The sequence below is a fragment of the Phoca vitulina genome, unplaced genomic scaffold, assembly GCF_004348235.1.
Source record: "Phoca vitulina isolate PV1807 unplaced genomic scaffold, GSC_HSeal_1.0 scaffold5, whole genome shotgun sequence".
Lineage (NCBI taxonomy): Eukaryota > Metazoa > Chordata > Mammalia > Carnivora > Phocidae > Phoca > Phoca vitulina.
The window spans coordinates 72,561,546-72,581,871 of record NW_022589708.1 but is presented as its reverse complement, the minus strand read 5'-3'; the positions used below and the strand labels follow the sequence as shown (position 1 = coordinate 72,581,871).

The 20,326-nt window shown below is 42.0% G+C and overlaps 1 protein-coding gene across 4 annotated transcripts in view; it reads right to left on the bottom strand.

The window, feature by feature from the left end:
* Window positions 1-3,802: 3,802 nt before the first annotated feature.
* FLT3 (fms related receptor tyrosine kinase 3) overlaps window positions 3,803-20,326 on the bottom strand; it is a 110,508-nt gene continuing 93,984 nt past the window's right edge. For 2 of the 4 annotated variants that reach the window (XM_032403282.1, XM_032403281.1), the window contains 7 exons: window positions 18,299-18,381; window positions 17,347-17,474; window positions 13,659-13,781; window positions 11,248-11,359; window positions 10,836-10,935; window positions 10,265-10,370; window positions 4,029-4,882 (listed from right to left, as the gene is read on the bottom strand). In XM_032403282.1, coding sequence (XP_032259173.1) covers window positions 4,760-4,882; window positions 10,265-10,370; window positions 10,836-10,935; window positions 11,248-11,359; window positions 13,659-13,781; window positions 17,347-17,474; window positions 18,299-18,381 — 775 coding nt within the window. In that variant the 3' untranslated portion in view covers window positions 4,029-4,759. Of the gene's footprint in view, window positions 4,004-4,028; window positions 4,883-10,264; window positions 10,371-10,835; window positions 10,936-11,247; window positions 11,360-13,658; window positions 13,782-17,346; window positions 17,475-18,298; window positions 18,382-20,326 lie in introns of those variants that run through there. The other 2 variants (XR_004299258.1, XR_004299257.1) reach the window with 2 other exon arrangements.

Below are 20,326 nucleotides of genomic sequence, written 5' to 3'. Positions count from 1 at the left end.
TGGAGTGAAGTCACGTTCAGAATGTATGTGGGTCTGACTAAAATCAGTTTGGCAGAAGGGAAAGGAGAACATTTCTATAAAAGTTCTACAAACGTTAATTTGCTTCTCTTTTCCTCCTTATGATCGCCCACATTTTTGGTCAAGCAGTTCAAGAGGGCTTTTACTCTACTTCCTCGGATCCTGTCAACATAATGGAATCATATACAAATGAAGATAAATCATTCGAAACTTGAAAGAAGACCATTGGCCAACGAAAACAGAGAGGACTTTCTAGAGAAGACAAAGCAGATGAAATCCTCAATTTGGTGCAGGAAGACTGCGAATCAGTGCAGGTGTGTGTGCCAAGGGTCTTGGCTGTGAGCGCTGGAGGTGGACTTGGGTTCCTGGCAAGGGCATTTACGGAAAGGACACTGGGTGGCTCACAGACCTAACAGGAAGGCCAGAGACCAAGGCTTGCGCAAGAAGAGGGACCAAAGCAGCTCCAGGGATCTAGGAAGTGGGGACTGCTTGTCACTTTTGTCAGAGACCAGTATTGTGAGAATAATGGGTTCCAACTCCCTTTTTCATCCTTGCCTGAATCCAGTCCAGTTACAAAGTTCCAGAACAAGAGAGGAAGTTTATTAGCCGAGCTTGTGTCAAGGACCCTCCTGGGCTAGAAGGCAAATGCCCTCTACCGAAGTCCCACTCCACTGCATGCCATAAGGAGAAGCCATGCCTCCAACCACGGTGCTGTTACTGGAAGAAATGGGAATTGACACTGGATGGCCAAAGAAACTCATGATCACTACAACAGGATCTTTAAAAATAATACAACAAAAACTTAAAAATAGAATTACCAGTTGATCCAGCAATCCCACTTCTCTACAAAAGCATACAAAAATATACAAAACAAAAAAAGATGAAAGTAGGGTCTCAAAAGAGGTATTGGCAGGCCTGTGTTCACAGCGGCATGATTCACAGTAGACAAGAGGTGGGAGCAAACTAAATGCCCATCAGATAAATGAATAAACAAAATATATACACATACTGTGAAATATTATCAGCATTAAAAAGAAAGGGAATATGTCCCGTCACATACCACAACATGGAGGAACCCTGAGGACACAATGCTAAGTGAAATAAGTCAGTCACAAAAAAGACAAATATTGTATAATTCCACTTATATGAGGTAGTCAAATTCATAGAAACAGAAAGTAGAATGATGGTTACCAGGGCTCAGGGGAGGGAAAAAAGGGGAACTATTGTTCAGTGGGGCCAAAGTTTAAGATTTACAAGATGAAAAAGTTCTGGAGATTGGTTGCACAACAATGTGAATATACTTAACATGGCTGAATTGTACACGTAAAAATGGTTAAGATGATAAGTTTTGCATTATATGTTGGGTTTTTTTTTACCACAATTATAAATAAATAAATAAATAAATAAATAAATAAATAAGTAAAATAGATAAAATAATAGTAGAACCCAAGAGCAACCACATGATAAGTGTTAACAGGGGCTTGGAGACCACAGGTTACTAAATTAAGTTCCAATTTCTCCAGGAAAAAAATGGTATCATATTAGTACCTACTTCATAAGGCAGTTAAGAAAATTACAGAAGAGAATACATATATCATTTTTAGCACAATGCTCAGCTCATCACAAGTGCTGCACAAACATGTATAGTTGGGAAAATATTGACACATGGTTAACCACAAAAATATGTTTGACAATATGGCTAGTGTAATTCCATTTATGTAAAAAACAGAGAGTTCTGTGGGGGTGTGTGTTGGTGTAAATACATGTAACGTAAGTATATTTAAGCAAGAAGATGGAAGAACTATACCTGAAACTTGAACAGCATTTCCTCTGAAGAAGCAGTTTGGGATTTGGGTTGGGTGCATAAAGGGTAAATTTCACTTACTACTATAAGAAAAAATACAAAATTCTTTGAACGCTTTAACCTGAGTAGGCAAAAAATAATTGAATACATGTATTTTGTGTGTCCTGACTGTATACACAAATAGGAATTAGGCATAACAACTTGGAATAAATCCTATCTACTTTCAAACTTCTAAAAATCCAAGTGAAAAGACATAATCCTTAAAATCAGAGAACCAGCCTCAGCTGAGTTCAAAGTCAGAGGGAGACATGGCTAGAGAATGGTTAGAGAGAGGCAACATTGTTGGCTATAAAGATGGAGGACCACCAGCCAAGGAATTCTAGCAGCCTCTAGATGTTGGAACAGGCAAGGAAACAGATTCTCCGCTAGAGCCTCCAGAAAGGAACGCAACCCTGATGACACCTTGATTTTAGCCCAGAAGGACATTTGTTGAACTGCTCGCGTATAGAGCTGTAAGATAATACGTTTTTGTTGCTTAAAAAAAATCCAAGTGAAAAGAAAGAATGTTTGGGGCACCTGGGTGGCTCAGTCGGTTAAGCGCCTGCCTTTGGCTCAGGTCATGATCTCAGGGTCCTGGGACTGAGTCCCGCATCGGGCTCCCTGCTCAGCGGGCAGTCTGCTTCTCCCTTTCCCTCTGCCCCTCCCCCTGCTCAAGCTCTCTCTCTCTCTCTGAAAGAAAGAACAAAAGAACAAAAGAAAAGAAAAGAAAAGAAGAAAAAAAGAAAAGAAAGAATGGTTATGTTAGGAGCCAACTGGATGATATGGACAAGGAGCCTGTAGATTTCAGTGGAAGAAGCCAGCACTGATGGCTGGTGGAGCTGAGAAAGACCTGAAGTGTCAGACAGAGCTCAAGTCTGGCCACAGAATAGGGGCTTCCTTGAATAGGAAGAAGCATCCCAGGACGGTGGAGGGTGAAGAAAAGAAACAGTGGAGATAGGAATGCCCATGACATACCCACTGAACATGAGCAGATGGTTTTGGTGACAGAGATAGATGGCGTTAGGTAGTCTGACACTGAGAAATGCAGAGGAGCCCAGCTGTGGTGGGCATGAATGCTGGCAAGAGAATTTGGCTTTAGCTGATAGACACCGGGAGTCACCGGATGTGCTCCTGCCGGAAGTGGTGTGTGCACAGCAATACTTTAGGAAGACAAATCTATCTGTGGCCACAGAAAACACTGGATGGCCCAGAGATTGCGAGAAGAGGTTAGGTGAAGAACGGATTTGTGTCATCTAAGTGAGTGTATGGTGGCCTGGTCTAAAGTAAAAGAATAAAACCAGAAGGGAAGTGCAAATGACAAATTGGCTTACATTTATGGGCCAAGCGCTATCCGTGCAATCTGTATGTTTATGTAATATAGATCGTCCTTAGTTTGCAATGGGGTTATGTCCCAGTAAACCCATAGTAAGTTGAAAATATCTAAGTTGAAATGCATTTAATACACCAGTGTATCAAACCTCACAGCTTAGCCTAGCCCACCTCAAATGTGCTCAGAAAACCGATGACGTCAACCTCCATCCAGCTGGGCAAATTCATCTAACACAAACCCTATTTTATAATAAAGTGTTGAACATCTCAAGTAATGTACTGAATACTGTACTGAAAGTGAGAAACAGAATGGCTGAATGAGTATACAATGGCTGTCACTGTTTTGGCTTCTCACCCTGCGATCCCATGGCTGACTGGGAGCTGCATCACGAGAGACAATCGTACTGCATATCGCTTGCCGGGGAAATTCAAAATTCAAAGAAAGTTTTCTACAGAATGTGTATCCCTTTTGCACCACCATAAAGTCAAAAAATCTTAAGTTGAACCACCGTAAGTTGGGGACCATCTGTTTATGCATACATTTATAAATTACATATATTATATATGTAGTCCATCTAATTCTTACCACAACCGTGTAAGATAGATGCCATCCATTATTACTCCATCTTCCCGAAGAGAAAGCTGAGACCTAAACAAGTTCAGTTACTTGCCCAACGTTGCGTGGCTAAGCAGCGTTGGAAAAAGAATTCCAGCCCAGGCAGACTGGCTTCAGGGTTCTTATCTTAACTACGGCCCTGGAAGGGAGGACAAGAAAAGGCAAACCTTCATCACGTTCTTCACCAAGAACCACACCTGGAAAGTAAGGATGAGGGCAAGTTACTTTATAAGCCTGTGGGAGGGAGGGAGCTAAGCTGAATTCAAAGGACGAAGGAGGCTGAATCCATGGAGTGCTACAGAGAAGCAAGCAGACATCAGCTGTTCTGCTCTGGTCTGGGGGCAGGAGTCACGGATCCTTTTAAGAATCTGACAAAAGGCTGGAGCTTCTCAGTAGGAAAAAAATACACATGCACAAACAAATCGTTGCACATAATTTCATTAGGTTCCTGCCCTCCAGTTAAGTCTCGCCCTAAATATGTCATGTAAACAATTCAATGACAAACATTTCTAGAGAAGAGATTTTATTTCCATTCATAAAATATATCACTAAATAGCTGAAAAAGTTACATATTATTTTAAAACATAGATTTAAAAAATCATATCAGCTTCTCCTTAGCAAAATGCTTTTGTTTTACGTATTTACAAGAATATACTATACCTCAGGTACACGATTTTCACTCAAGCCAGCCCAAGAAGGGCTTTGGATGTAGGTAGATGCTCCAGTAAAGTTAATTATCAGCTCTTCCTGCCTTGTGCAAAGGATGATTTGTTTTTTACAAAAGTTCCTTTGAAAACAAGAGTAAATACAGAGAGCTTCTAGAGAAAAGTCCAGCAAAGCAGCAGCTGAGAATATACTTTCTTCTGGTGATGAAATTAATCCTGTTTTGGTAATCTACAGCCTGTTTAAGGTGGGGGTTGGAGGGAGGAAGTCCTTAAGACTAAACTGTTTCTCTAGGAATCTTCAACGTGAGCCTGTGGAACCAGGAGCCCTGAATCCACCTCTCTGCTGTAAGGTCGCCTGTTTTGGTAGACGGAAGGACGGTCTGAGATGTGGCCATCCATGTTCTGATACATCTGAAGGTGGGAAAAAGACAGAACACTGATTACCATCTGATGAAGATGGACATGTCAAGGGCCTATATTGCAGATTACTTACTATTACGATACATAAGTCTTAGAGGATAATCTTAGAGGATATTAATTGACAAAGCAAATTCGGTTTATTAATGGAGAAATCAAGTCATAGTCAAATAGCTGATTCCATTATTGTTTCTGTTCTTGGATATAAAGTCCCAATCTAGAAATCCAAAAGCTGAGCAGTAAAACCATAAAAGAGAAAGGCCACTAAAATGATCTGTTCATTATGCGGTTAATACAGGGGAATGATTCTTGAGTTTCACTTGGGAGGTCAGTGACTTTAAAATGTTCTTCCAAGATGAAAACAGCTCCACTTTTTGTCTGATTATAAAGTGAATGCGCTTTCATATAGATACTGTAAGCAATATAGGAAGATGTATAGAAGAAAAGCTAAAATCATCAGAGGTACCACCATTATAGTTACCTTGCTGTGTACACACAATTTTGCGTCAGTAGGCTCAGAATGTAGACCCTGTTTTAGAACCTTATTTTGAATTACTCATACGTTGTTTGCATGTTACATGTGTTACACATTTTCACTATTTACTAAATATAAGCACACTCGGGGTGCCTAGGTGGCTCAGATGGTTAAGCAGCTGCCTTCAGCTCAGGTCCTGATCCCAGGGTCCTGGGATGGAGCCCCACGTTGGGCTCCCCGCTCAGCAGGGAGTCTGCTTCTCCCTCTGCCTCTGCCTCTCTCCCCTGCTCATGCTTTCTCTCTCTCTCAAATGAATAAAATCTTTAAAAAATAAATAAAAAAATAAATATGAGCACATTCATCTTTTTAATAGTAGCCTAGCATTCCATAGTACAGATGCACCATAACTGACCTTTTGATGGACTGGTTTTATAACATAAACTGAGAAGTGCACACTGGCCCTGCCTGTTTCTGGGCTGAATGGGGGCAGTGGGATTGCTGGGTCAAAGTGGATGCACATCTGAATGGGGACGTACATCGCCAGGCTGTCCTGCAGAAACCTTTACTTATTTCTGCTCCTCTCTGCTGTGTCTGGGAACAACACTGTTTTCTCCTGAGCCCGACAGCAGGGGTGTTAACTACCGCCCAAGGCTCCAGCCCTTTGTCCAGCGAAGGTTTTATCTCCTTGCCTGCGTGTTTCATGATAAGCAAAAAGTCGAACATCTTTTTCTATATTCGATGAACATTTGCACTTCATTGTGAATAGCCTGCTTCTCTCCTTTGCCCTTTATCTTGGGCTACCCACGTTTTCCTTATTATGTATGAGAACTCTTCGTGATGTAGGGATCGTGCATTCTTTTTTTTTTTACTTTTTTTTTAAAGATTTTATTTATTTATTTGAGAGAGAGAGTGAGTGAGAGCATGAGTGGGGTGAGGGGCAGAGGGAGAAGCAGACTCCCTGCTGAGCAGGAGCCCAATGCAGGACTCGATCCTGGGACTCCAGGATCATGACCTGAGCTGAAGGCAGACGCTTAACCCACTGAGCCACGCAGGCACCTGGGATCGTGCAATCTTACGTGAGTTTGACAGACTCCCTCCTTCTCCCCACCCCTCACTACTGTGATAGTCAGTTATCGTGTTCACTTGATGAACTCCGCTTAATTTTTCTTTCTGGAAAACGGACAAAAATCTCCTTTTGAACCTGGTCTTCACAATAACAGTTAGCCTCAACCCTTAAGGATGAAAAGGTAACGATACATCGTTTTTGTAAAGCGGGTCTAGCAGTTGGTTATGACCTGTTGAACCAAATGTACATCTCCAGCACTGAATTTCTAACCATCTAAGGAAGGCTGTGCAGAAATACCAGTAACACTTCAAATCCAACAGCTCCACACCTGAATCCATTATCTCTGATCTCCCAAACCTTCTCTCCTTCTTGTATTGACAGTTTCACTTAGCGCACCGCCCCGCCTCCAGGCCCACGATCCAGAACTTTCAGAACCATCTCCTCAAGCTCGCTGTACTCCCACAGCCAATCAGAGACCAATCAGAGACGGGTCTGTCACTGCTTTTAATGTCCTCCTGTCCATTTCTTTAAGTGATTTTTATTTATGTAAGTAATTAATTAGTTTTATTGACGTATAGATGAAACACAATGTTACATCAGTTTCAGGTGCACAACATAGGGATTCCACAGGTCTGTACATTATGCCGTGCTCCCCACAAGCGGACCTCCCATCGTACGGCACAATTACAGTATCATGGTCTGTATTCCCTGTGCCGTGCCTTTCATCCCCGTGACTTTTTCATTCCGTAACTGGAAGCCTCTACTTCCCTTCCCCTTCACCCCTTTAAGTGATTTTAAAATGAATTTTTTAACTGCACAAGTAATACACGAGTACATTCTCCTTATAAAAATTTTGGAACCCTAGCTTTTCAAGTGTATCAACAGAAAGAGGTGCGTAAGATTTTCTTAACACTTTTTAAAAATGGTTTCTCTATCCATAATTATGTTCTTTTTATTCTGAATGTCATTTGTGCTTTCTCTTTTTTCTTAATTGTTCTCTTCATAGTTAGTATGCATTAGTGGTATATTTGTATACTGTATTAATATACAATATTAATATACAGTGTAAACTAGATCCAGACTATTGTATTCAAATCCGAAGTCTGACACTTACTGTGTTACCTTGGGCAAACGACTGAACCTCTCTGTATCTCAATTTACTGATCTGCAAAAGAGGTAGTAATAGAACTTACTTCTTGAGATTGATGTGAGAATTAATTGAGTTATTATGGGTAGTATATTAGTAGAGTGCATGACACTCAAAAAATGTTAGCCATTAGATCATTACAATTATTAGTTCAAAAAACAACTTTTAGGTTTCCTGATCATCACTATTATTTTGTTTTGAAGGCTACTCTCAGTTTAATTAATTCTGCCTGTATCTTTACTAGTTCTTTTCTTTTTCTTTTATTATTACTTATTTATTTTAGAGAGAGAGCGCGCACAAGCATGGGGAGGAGGGAGAGGGGGAGGTAGAGAGAGAGGAAAAGAATCTCAGGCAGACTCCACGCTCAGCATGGAGCCCAATGAAGGGCTTGATTCCAGGACCCCGAGACCACGACCTGAGCTGAAACCAGGAGTCCGGCACTCAACGGACTGAGCCACCCACGCTCCCCTCTATTAGTTTTTTTCTTCTACTTCGTTCATTCTCTTCCTCCTCTTCCCTCCTCCTTATTCATTGTTTTTTTTCTTAGCTTCTTGAGTTGAAAGTTTAAGTCATTCATTCTCATTCTTTGTTTTCTAATAAATGAATTTAGAGTTATAAATTTGGCTGGCTCCTACAGGTTTTAATAAGCAGGGTCTATTTTTATGTCTTTTTCCTTCCTCCTCCTCCTTCTTGTGAACCAAAGGCTTCTGTAAGAAGCATGAGTTTTAATTTCTCATGTAGGACACTGGGGGCTTTTCGGGTGTTACTGGTGATTTCTCATTCCACTGCACTGAGGTTAGTAAATGTGATCTGCGTGATAATGGTCTCATTTATTTTGAAATTCTGTTTCTTAAGTGGACTTATGAATCCTGCCATTTTGAGCTTTTTCTATTTCCATGAATGCTCTTTGTTTCTCTCTTCCCCATTTTGTGGCGTTGATCCAGTTTTCTATGGTCCTTTTTTCTTCTACACTGAACCTGAGATTATAGATTATATTTCTATTTTCACAGTGGTTATACTTACATTTTTAACACCCATGTTATTCTTATGTGTATTTAACAGTGTGACTGGTCCCACTGTGGAACTTCTGCACGATCCCAGCAGACCTCTCCCTAACTTCTAGGAAAGCACTTGTCTTTATTCTTTCAAAGAGTCCTCTGTTGTGGGTCTTCCCTCTTCAGCCCTAACTGCTTTCATTGTCTCAGGGGTTTTCCACTGTTTCTGGTCCACAAAGATCTCCTTCTGGCTTTCAAAGGCAATTATGGCCTCACTTCTTTAAAAAAATATAATAAAAAATATATGTGTGTGTGTATATATGTATTTATGTATTTTTAATATTTATTTCATTTTCTAAAGATTTTATATATTTATTTGAGAAAGAGAGAGATCAAGAGAGAGAGAACACAAGTGGGGGAAGGGCAAAGGGAGAGGGAGAAGCAGATTTCCCGCTGAGCAGGGAGCCCGACTCTGGGATCATGACCTGAGCTGAAGGCAGACGCTTAACTGACTCAGCCATCCAGGCGCCCCATATTTTTATATTTATATTACATTTATTTTATATTTGTATTATATTTATTTACAATATAGTATATATAAATACATGATATATTGATAATATATTTATATTTTATGTATATATTTCCTATGATTTGTGGGCCCGGACATGAGAGGAGAGGTGGTGTGAGTTCAGGCCGCTCTCCGGAAACAGGAACTGTGTGTGTCCCTTCCTTCTGCACCTTCCCTTCCCCCCACCGTCTATCACCCCCTCATTTTTGCTCACCTCTGTTGCCACAGTCACCTCTTAACTGATGTCCTTACTTCTGCCGTCAGGCTTTTGCTTTCTCAAGTTTACTTTTATGCCTGCCTGCCTACCTTCCTTCCTTCCAGAAATATTTGCTTAGCACTTTCCATACACTAAGCATTATGCCAGCCTCTGGGTATGTAATGGTGAACAAAACGGATGTGACCTCTGACGCACCCTCGTGCTGACAGGCACTCGTTTATTTAATGACCAGTGAGCGTCTCCTGCCCGTGGGACTGCATCAGGTGATGTGAGGAGGAGCAGTACACTTGCTTGCCCTCGTGAACCAAGTCTACTGATGGGAAAGACACACCCACAAAGCAAAAGTCTCACACAACATTACTGGAGTCTCACATACAGTTAAAGACAAAGTGGTTAGGGGGATCACCTACCTTGGCAAGCCATTTTACAGGTGCGAAAACTAAGGCCCAGAGAAGTAAAGTGATTTGCCATAATTCATACAGCGATGAGGAGCTAGAGTGCTAGAGGTGGGATTAGGTTCTCATGACTCCAGGTCAATGTTCTTTCCACTCTGCTGTATTATATGACTGGGTTGTGTGATTATTCCATACTAAAGCTTCATGTTGAATTAGGAAAGGTCAGTGGCGGCCAGGGATTAAGTTTTGTTTAGTCATCTAGTCCTATGCACTGGACACTTAAAAGCATTTAATTTCTTAATCAATCAGCTGAAAACTTTAGGGAAAGCTTCCCCCCTCCAAAAACACTTACCAATAAATATATCTCACCCCATACAACTTTCAAAAGGCAACCAGACAAACTGCTGAGAAAGACACCGTTCAACTTTGACTCTTAGGAAATCAGTGCGTGTTCTGAGTTATTGCTTTCCTTTCTAATAGTCTTTTATAAAGAACTACGCAGCTACGTACCGCTTCTTCTGCATCCGCCAGCTGACATCCCAAAAATGAAGTTAGATTGGGGAAGGACGGCCGTTTCCTTGAGTCAAAAGCCCAGCAGGATTGCATTATAAAGTATCTGTAAAAGCAAGAGAAGAGGAGTAAGCTGAGGAAATCCGAATAAAGAAAAGCTGATCATTTCCCACCATTTCTTGCTGGGGAGCTACTCACCAGCTATCGCCTGTTTGTTTTGTGGCAAGTACTCTACTAGACTTTGAACTCACACCAGAAAGGGCAAATTAGATGACGGACAGGAAATGCATTTTGTGGACCAGAAACTAGGAGATGGAGTCTTCTCACCCTCAAAAGAATTGAAGCCCCTAATTCACAGTATCTTCAGTTTTGTCCAGAAATCCCCAAAAGAAAAAGGAAGAGTTTCCTTTTCTTTTTTTTTTGTTTTTTTGGGTTTTTTTTGTTTTTTAAAGAGGAATCATGAATTTTGTATTAAGGAGTTTTACTTTTTTTTTTTTTTTGACATGCATTTGGAACTAGAGAGACTGTAAATTCCCGATTTCAGCCACCGTGCAGTCTGGTTTGAACTTACATCTCTTCCGTAGCATAAAATGGCTGATCCATCTTAAATCCACTTTGAATGAGTTTATAGAAGTTAGCGTCGACCGGAATACCAGGGTAAGGATTGACACCTGAGGAAGACATTGGGGAGGATAAACTATTTCATTTGTTTATTTATTCACTCGATTAACAAGCATGCACCGAGAGCTCCCACGGGCCAGACACTGCTTGGCGCGAGGCTGAAAGCGGGGAAAGTTGTGGCTCCCCCTCTCACGCGGGTATAGGCCGGTGGGGAAGACACGGCAGTAAAACGTGAAGTGGCGCAGGTGTCAGACTAGCGAGCTCTTGGGAGCATTAGAGGTGGCATGTCATGCACGCTTTGATTTAGGAATGGGGGTGAGGCATGGAGGGGGCAAGGGATGGCAGCAACGTGCAAAACTTACCGAGTGAGAATATCTCCCAGAGCAATATTCCATATGACCAGACGTCACTCTTTATGGTGTAGATCCCTTCAAATAAGCTTTCAGGAGCCATCCACTTTACAGGCAGACGAGCCTGTGTGGAGTCCAGGAGGAGATCAGTGGTGATCAATGGTGAAGTGACTGAATGGTGAAGAGTATTTTCTTTTCTCTTACTAGCTAGATGATAAAATTTCTTGGCTTCCTAAAGCCACTCTTAATGCTTAATGGAGAAAATCATATTCCTCAAGTGGAAGGTTTTCACTTTTAAATCAATATTCTAACATAATAGCCTTACAAAAAGAAAACAAAACAAAAAACCCAAACAAACAAAAAATCAACCAAACTGGCTTTCTTTTTTTTTTTTTGAGAGAGAGAGCACATGCATGCAAGCGGGGGCGGGGGTGGGAGGCAGAGGGAGAGGGAGAATCTTAAGCAGGCTCCACACTCAGCGCAGAGCCCGACACACTCAGCACAGGGTCCATCTCATGACCCCAAGATCATGACCTGAGCCGAAATCTAGAGTCAGATGCCCAACCCACTGAGCCACCCAGGTGTCCCACAGCTGGCCATCTCTTTAAAACTCATCTTGAGCAAAGCTTTGTGCTTGGAATGGGTAAGTTTAACAGCGGATAATTCCCATTAAGGAGAATTAGTCCGTTGCCCAGAGGTACGTAGATACTGGTAAATTAGTGGGATATTTTGTAAAAGCATTTCTTGGAAGAACTTTAGTGGAAATGCCAGCTACAAAAATGTGGTGAGGGGGGTATATGTCATCACTTCCAGGAATGACACCAGGCTGGCTTCTGTGGCTTGAATAATTTCCAGTAACACGAAAGGCAGGTTTAGAGTTAGTATAGCCTCAGATTAGAATCAAGACACAGGGGCACATAGGTTACTGGGATAGAGTTTTTTGTAGCATTTTCTTTTTCATGAGGTGAGGAGCCCTTCACAGTGCATGTTAAATCTGCCAAGTAAAATCAGACCCCAAAGGGCACCTGGCTGGCTCAGTCGGTAGAGCATGTGACTCGGGATCTCAGGGTCGTGAGTTCCAGCCCCACATTGGGTGTAGAGATTACTTAGGGAAATTAAAAAAAAAAAATCAAAGCTCAAGAAAGAAACCCTATTTTAAATCCTATACAAACTGATGAGCTGATAGAATCAAACAGACTAGTCTGGTTAATTTGATTAATTAAGGGAATTAATTGAAGTGCCAAATGGAATTCACTTTCCCACATAAGAGACCACCAGCTAGTAAGGTAAAAACCACACAGCCACCCATGAGCTTTGATCATCTTTATGATTTCAGCTACGAGTGATGTATAGATCTAAAATCAGCTGAGATGGTTATTTGATTCTAATGGGAATAGTGTTTAATTTGATTTTTAACATTTATTGGCCGTTTACCCCAGGCAGGTGCTTTCATGTTGGTTTTATTGGTTTATTCCCACAACAACGCCAATGAGGTAAGCGGACAGTCCTCATGGGAAATGCTGCATGTGTCACAGTGTTTATGCACAGGCTTGGGGCTCAGACCATTCATGCTCTAGTCCACGTGCTGTGTAATCATGGGCAAATTATGGTTCTGTGCCTCGGTTTCCCCACCCACAACTGGGCACTTGGAGAACTAAATGAATGAATATATGTAAAGTGCTAAGAATAGTGCTTAGCACCCGGTAAGCACCAACCCAGTTCTTGGTGCCACTATTATTTCACAAGTGGGGACAATAAAGCACAGAAAAATTCCAAAAAAGAATAGGGGCTTAACTTTAGGTGTTGTGATTCTTACAAGCCACTCCTTCCAGTACACAATTTTATCATCTAGTATTTCCAATAGTTCTTAAATAACATATCTGTCCCTAGTTGGGTTTTTATTTTTGTTTTTTTATTTTTTTAACAAGTAGATTTTGTCATATTTTAGGTTTCCCTGTGTGACCGTAATAAGATGCTAAATATTCATTAGCTAATATTTAATTTAAATATTGTGCCCTTTTAAAATTTACATTTAATATTTAATTTATATGTTGTACTTTAAAAAATGCTTTATTGTCTGCCAAATTCCCATACCTGGAAACATGACACTGGTTGCATTATAGCTAAGGGAACTGAAGTAAGTTCAAGTAATGAGTGTCTTTTAAGTGTCGATTGTACTCCAAGGTCCCTAACTGGTCTGTTCTGACTCACCCAAGGATAGATGTGATGCTACGTTGCTCAGGTTTTATTATAACTGGAATATTCCCTGAAGCTACAGAAAAAGCTTTTAAACATAAGAAAGCTGACTGCAGTGAGGAAGTTTCTGGAATCAAACCCGCGCTATAGTGAATGCGGATGTCTACCGTCCCAATAACAAAACACAAAATAACAGCATAAAAATATGTGAGAAATAGCAGCCTCACGTTGCCCCTGATAACGTAGTTGGTGTCACTCATAATATCCCGGGCCAGTCCAAAATCACAGATCTTCACCACTTTCCCATGGGTCACGAGCACGTTCCTGGCTGCCAGGTCTCTGTGAACACACTACAAAGAACGAAATGGGAGTGTTATTTACTCTGACGGAGATTATCACAGAGTGCAATTTTGCTTCCAGTTTCAAGTTCAGCAGGAGTTACAAATGACAGCAAAGTGCGGTTCATCGAGGTGTCTTATCTTTACTGGGCCACCGGCAGTCATCACGCGCGACGTGCGGCACACAGAGGGAATGCAGATGGCCCAATTCTTCAGCTGTTGTGGATGCAGTCATTTGTGCTGCTTATGGAACATTCCCGGAGGCCAAGAGGATGGGTTCTTAGAAAGGAGATCAAACCTGGCTGGGTGTTGTGTCTTCCTATAAATAAAAGACACAATACCAGGGCCCAGTGTTGAGCTCCCTCCCAAAGGGACTTTTGGAGGCTCTTGTCCAGTGGGGGGGAGAAAATTATCTCTTTTCTGACTGGAAAACAGCTTTGGCAATGAGAGTACGATCAAAGAAAATATTTGGAAAAAAACAAAAAATAAGTTTGGGAAGGTTGACTAAAGTGGAATTAGGAGCCCCTGGATGGACAGAGGACATGACATGAATCTGAGCGGTCTGGCAAGAGAATAAACTCTGAGAAGGAAGATATTCAAAGGAATAGAGCACTAGGAGCTGAAGGTCCAAAGGACTCTCTTCAATCTTGAAAAATAAAAGCAAAAACCAGGCAGACTAAAATCCCGCTAGCTCTCCTTCCTCCCTCTCCAGTTTTCTGAGAGTATTGCCCGCTGCCTGTAGACTCCATTTACACTTCACCCCCTTTACTACTGGCCCCCTGCACCCTGCCTTCCTCCTCCCAGATGTCTGCCCCAGCTGCCTGGGCTAAGCCCCGCAGTGACGTGCACGGCACCAATCCAGTTGAGATGGGATTTGGCCTCCTGGTGGCACCTGGTACTGCCGGGCCAGCCCCTCCTCCTTCAGGTCCCTCCTTCTGTGAATTCAGCACGTCACTGGCCCCTGTTTTCTTCCTACTGCCTGGTGGAACCTGTTTCCTCCTGGGCCTCCATGCAAGCCTGCTCTCATTCCCCAGGGCCGCACCCTCTTGGTCCGCACCCTCCCGAGCCACTTCGTCCAAACCGAGGGATGCAACTACCATCACCCAACCTCTGTTTCCAACCCAAACATTTCTCTTGAGCTTCAGATAGGAATATCTGCTGGGCTAGGCCCTACTCTACTGCCCTGGGAACCACATGCTACACATTTAACTCATGACCTTTCTCAACTGACTTCCTCCTGACTTTGCGTTCCCTGCCCTATCCCATGTTCCCTGCTGGTTTTCCTTTTCCTCAGAAATCTCCTCTAGCCAAAGCACGAGCTCCTTCCCCAAGCCTTTTCTGCACCATTCCCCACCCCTGGTTCTGATATGTGTGTGTCTTTCCTGGGTTCCCAGAGCTTACGTGAACACGAGTATTTACCACACTACAGTGTCATCTTTGATTTGCGTGTCTACTTGTCTCTTTCTCCCCTGTCAGTGATAGCACCTAGTCAGTGCTCGAGTAACGCTGGATGGAGTCACGGAGGCTACGGGGAAAGCAAGGAGCGACCAGAGAAGTAGGGAGAAAAGACAAACGGAGACAGTGACATCATGGTGTAGAGGATAAGGCCTAAAGGGAAAACAAGGTGAGAGGGTCTAAGAAACTGGATATTCCTCAAAAAAGTTCTTATTATAACAAGCCCAGAGAGTAAAAAAGCAATGCCCCTTGACCTCCAGTTGTGAGTAGTTTGCGTATTTACTTCAAGACAGGCAGCAAACCAGGCCAGACGATCGAGGTGGCCAAGTAGGTGAACTATAGTTAAAGCAACTATAGATACACTGGAGAAAAGAGGAATCCAACAGCCCGCAGGGAAGATGAGGAGAAGAACGTGTCTCAGACAGATGAATGGATAAAAAAGATGTGGTATATATATACAGTGGAATACTATTCAGCCATCAAAAAATGAAATCTTGCCATTTGCAGCGACATGGATGGAACTGGAGGGTATTGTGCTAAGTGAAATAAGTCCACCAGAGAAAGACATGTATCATATGATCTCACTGATATGTGGAATTTAAGAAGCAAAACAGAGGAGCATAGGGGAAGACAGGAAAAAATAAAACAAGACGAAATCAGAGAGGGAGACAAACCATAAGAGACTCTTAACTATAGGAAACAAACTGAGGATTGCTGGAGGGGAGGAGGGTGGGAGGGATGGGGTAACTGGGTGGTGGACATTGGGGAGGATATATGATGTAATGAGCCTGGGTATTATATACAACTGATGAATCACTGACCTCTACCTCTGAAACCAATAATACATTATATGTTAATTAATTGAATTTAAAAAAAAAGAATATGTCCCAGAGATGAGGGGTGGGAAAATATTAAGAGACAGGAATTTTTTTTTAACTAGTGAGCAAGGATGCCCACATTTGGAAAAAGAAAAGCAAAGAAGACAACATGCACTTTCAACATCCATGAGGAAAAAAAAAAAAACCACTGAGATTCTAACTGGAGTTGTGCGAAACATACAGATTAACTTGGACAGAATTGGCTTTTCTAATAAACCCTGAATCTCTCCTACATGAACATGGTAGAGTTCATTTATTCAGGCCTCCTTTTTGCCATTTAATAATGTTTCGTGTGGGTCTCGTATATTTCTTGGGTTTATCTCAAGATGCTTCCCAGGTTTGGTTGCTATTGTGAACATCATTTTTTTCTGTTCTTCAAAGCTGTTGATTTATTTCATGTTAATCTTTTTTTAAATTGAGATATACCTGACCTATGACAATATATCAGAGAAAGTAATTTTTTTAAGGAAAAAAAATACAGTTGAAATGATTCTCTCCAAATTCAAAGAGAACAAGGAGAGAGGAGGGACCCGGAGGAAAGAGGGAGAAAGAGAAGCAAAGATTCAAAGGGAAAAGAAGAGGGAAGAGTTTGGGAAACACACAGAAGGTAACAGAACATAAGATGGTGCAGACAGAAAGCAACCAGAGAAGTGACTTCCATCTGCTCACAGGTAAGAGATGCTTGAAATGTCCGAGAACAGGGCTGAGAGACAATTATAGAAAGAATGCAAAACTGAGGTAGAAACCAGGGTTTGAGGCAGACTCCACGACCCTCACATCAACGTCCTATAAGTCTGGGATGAACAACAGAGGAGGCAGCAGGTGCACCAGGATCCTGCTAGCCCACCACACGGCCCAGCACGCTGTGGTGGAGGCCTCGCTTACCTGGGGTCAAATGCCCATGCGCAGAGCACAGCCTTGAACAACGTGGACTGACTGTCCCAGGAAGGACTGACGCTGTACGCCTCGCTTTGACTTCCTAGCTGGAAGTCTCAGGGGACTTTGGACCGCCCGGGAGGGCTTCGACAACCATTATCTAATAAGGGATCTCAGGCATTCCCCCTGTAATTCACCCACAGCTGCTGTAATGAACGTTCTACATGGCTCCAACAGTGAAGGGGGTGGTGGATGGCGGGGGAGACGGACTTTAAGGGATACAAGTTGAAATAAGAAAAAGAAAAGCACATCTCATTTCAAAAATTATCTTGTTGTGGCTGTCAGTTTCTCCTTCAAAAGGGGCTTACCGACTTAAATTCCAGAAATTCCATTCCTTTGGCAACTTGATACGCAAAGCAAAGAAGGTCTTCAAATGTCAGCACGTTTAAGTCCTCTTCTTCCTCCAGCCTTTTTTGGTTTTCATATTCAATTTCATCTGTAAAACAAAACTGGTCAGTTGCTGGGCAGTTGCTTGCCACAGGTCTAAGAAGTTGCCCCATTACATCCCCATGGGGAGGTTATCAAAGCCATAGTGAGGAGGGATGCCCAGACTACAAAGGAAGCTCCCCAGCACTGGGGCTAACCCATTCATGCTAAACCTGTGGGGCTTCTGAAGGGTCAGCCAAAGATTCCTTTTGGTTAGAGGAGTAACCTCTCCAGCTGCTTTGGTGACAGACAGCCTCCTGATCAGTCAGGAGCTTCTGATCCTCCTCTTTTGTGCGAGGTAGTTTTGTCACATGGGAAAGAATTAGCATTGCACCACCACATTTCATGAACTGCACTGGGCACCTACTGTACTTCCATTTAATCCTTCCAATGGTACTATGACGAAAGTACTATTGGGCCCATTTCACAGATGACAAAATTGTGGCTCAGATGGTTACATAAATTGTCCAAAGTCTTCCAGCCAGAAAGTGAAGGAACCCAAGGTTAACGCAACTTCTGTCTGACTCCAGAACTCATCATTTTTCCACTTGTCAGTAATCAATGGCTCTAATTAATTTATGATTTTAAAAAGAACAACCTGACTAAATAAAACAGCCCTCTGTGTTTATTAGCTGCATGCTGACATCAAATACACAATACGTAAACTGTTGGCTTTTCACTACCTTTAAAGCAAATATGCATTAATACAGCCTTCAGGGGACATTAGCAAAGAAAAACATGCTTTGCATTGACACACTTTTTAAAAAAAACAACTAACAGAATTCCTGTATCTGTTTCTATTTTAAGGTGCTACTAATTAGAATAAAATATTACCTTCGGATTGGAATGAATTCCCATTGAACCCTGAGATATGATCCAAGTCCTGGTGTATCTGAACTTCTCTTGAACCAGGCATACTATTAAAAAAATTATTTTGTTATTTATGTTCTTCTTCTGAGTAGACATTTAAAAAAATACAATTCATCAAAGAAATGAATTCTAGTTATAAATGGGCTTTCAGATTAAAAGCACAGCATCACTTGTCCATTTTTTTGCATGTGTGGACATTAAAAACATGTGTGGAATTGAGCTTGCCAAGTCTAACGAGGAGAGAAGTGATCCCCATTATCTGTACAGGGTCCCACAGTTCAAACAGGACCTCACTCAGTCCTTGTCACAACTCGACAAGCTGGGTGTCAGAGTCACATTTTATAAAAGACTTGGTGAGATAAATGTGATTTGCTGAAATCATGAAGCTAGCAAAATGTACAATTAGGACTCACACCTCTTTTGTTTCTAAAAGCCCACTTTCCCTATGAAAGTTCCTGTAATACAGATCTTCTACAAAGACCTGTCGTTTTAACATCCTTCTTTTCTCAAGTTGGTCTTTGTAAATAAAGTGCATTTCCTTTTCCTGTGAAATTAATAAACAGTAATAACGAAACTCTCTTGTGGTGTATTACATAAAATTCTTCACTGAGGAATTCTTGGTGCATTATATACAGACAATGAGTCCATATATTCCAGCATACAAATTCATCCCAATTTACAATTTCCATATCTTTGGAAAATGACTTTATGCTTGCAGACCACAAATATTCCTGCGTCACTTCGGTGTATTTAATACTCCAGTGACTAGAATGAATCAAAGGCCCAGTTGACCGGCATTAGTTGTTGCTGACCGTGGAGTGCGGATCACACCATCTGACTCATTAAGAGACTCTATTCTAGAATACAGATGACATTGCAGAATTTTTTCGGTTTTAGAATATGAGCTAAGAAACAAGTGTGAAAGACAAGACTGGTGTGACAGGCATGAACTGGTTACGGGCAACCACACAAAGACGCCCATGGGGATCTCCAAGGGGCCTCCCAGCTTTAAGATGCTAGGTCTCTGTCTCAGAACTTAGAAGGCCAAAGGCCTGCACTGAAACCTACACGCTAAGAAAAACAAGGCTGGAATCTCAAGCGCACCCTCCGAAAGTCCCTCGGTAAAGACAAAAGTTTCTAAAGACCTGCTTTTAGGATAAGGGAGAGTTTTCACATGTGTGGAGGAAATAGGAAGACACTGTGGATCGAGGAATCATTCTATTAAGAATGCCTGTGAATTCATTCAGAGATAGGTGTTATATGATGTTTAAGTAATTAGCAAGAAATTCCCAGGGATGAAGAGGAGCATCCCACCAAACTCCTACAGCCCTCATTTATGCATGCTAAAACAAAAAATCCTACCCGGACTGAGAATCACTCAGGCTCCCCATGGATGGCAGAATATACAACACAGAGCATAGAGACAAATGTTACCGCTACTTAATTTCGTCTCCGTCACATTATGTCAACTCATCCATTCTAATTTTTGAAAATCCAATTTATGAGTTCAGAGCTCTTTTGCATCAAACTCCCAAGACCTGAACTACTCTCTACGAATATGTCAAGGACTTTGGGAAAAGTGTTCATTCTTTCTACTAATTCCTACGTGTCATCCAGGAGAGGTGAAAGACTGAATAATGCACTCTTCCCAAAACTGTATCTGTGTCCAGAGTGTGATTCAGGCACAGGTGGACGGAGACAGCTACAGCCCCTGTACCATAGGAAAGCGAAGGTCTCATTGTTCCACATCAGCAGAGAAACTAGAACAAAGATAAGTGACCTTTCGGGGCGCCTGGGTGGCTCAGATGGTTGAGCGTCTGCCTTCGGCTCAGGTCATGATCCCAGGGTCCTGGGATCAAGCCCCGCGTCGGGCTCCTGGCTCAGTGGGGAGCCTGCTTCTCCCTCTCCCTCTGCCTCTCTCCCTGCTCATGCTCTCTCTCTCTATCTCTGTGTCTCAAATGAATAAATAAAATCTTTAAAAAAAAAAAGATA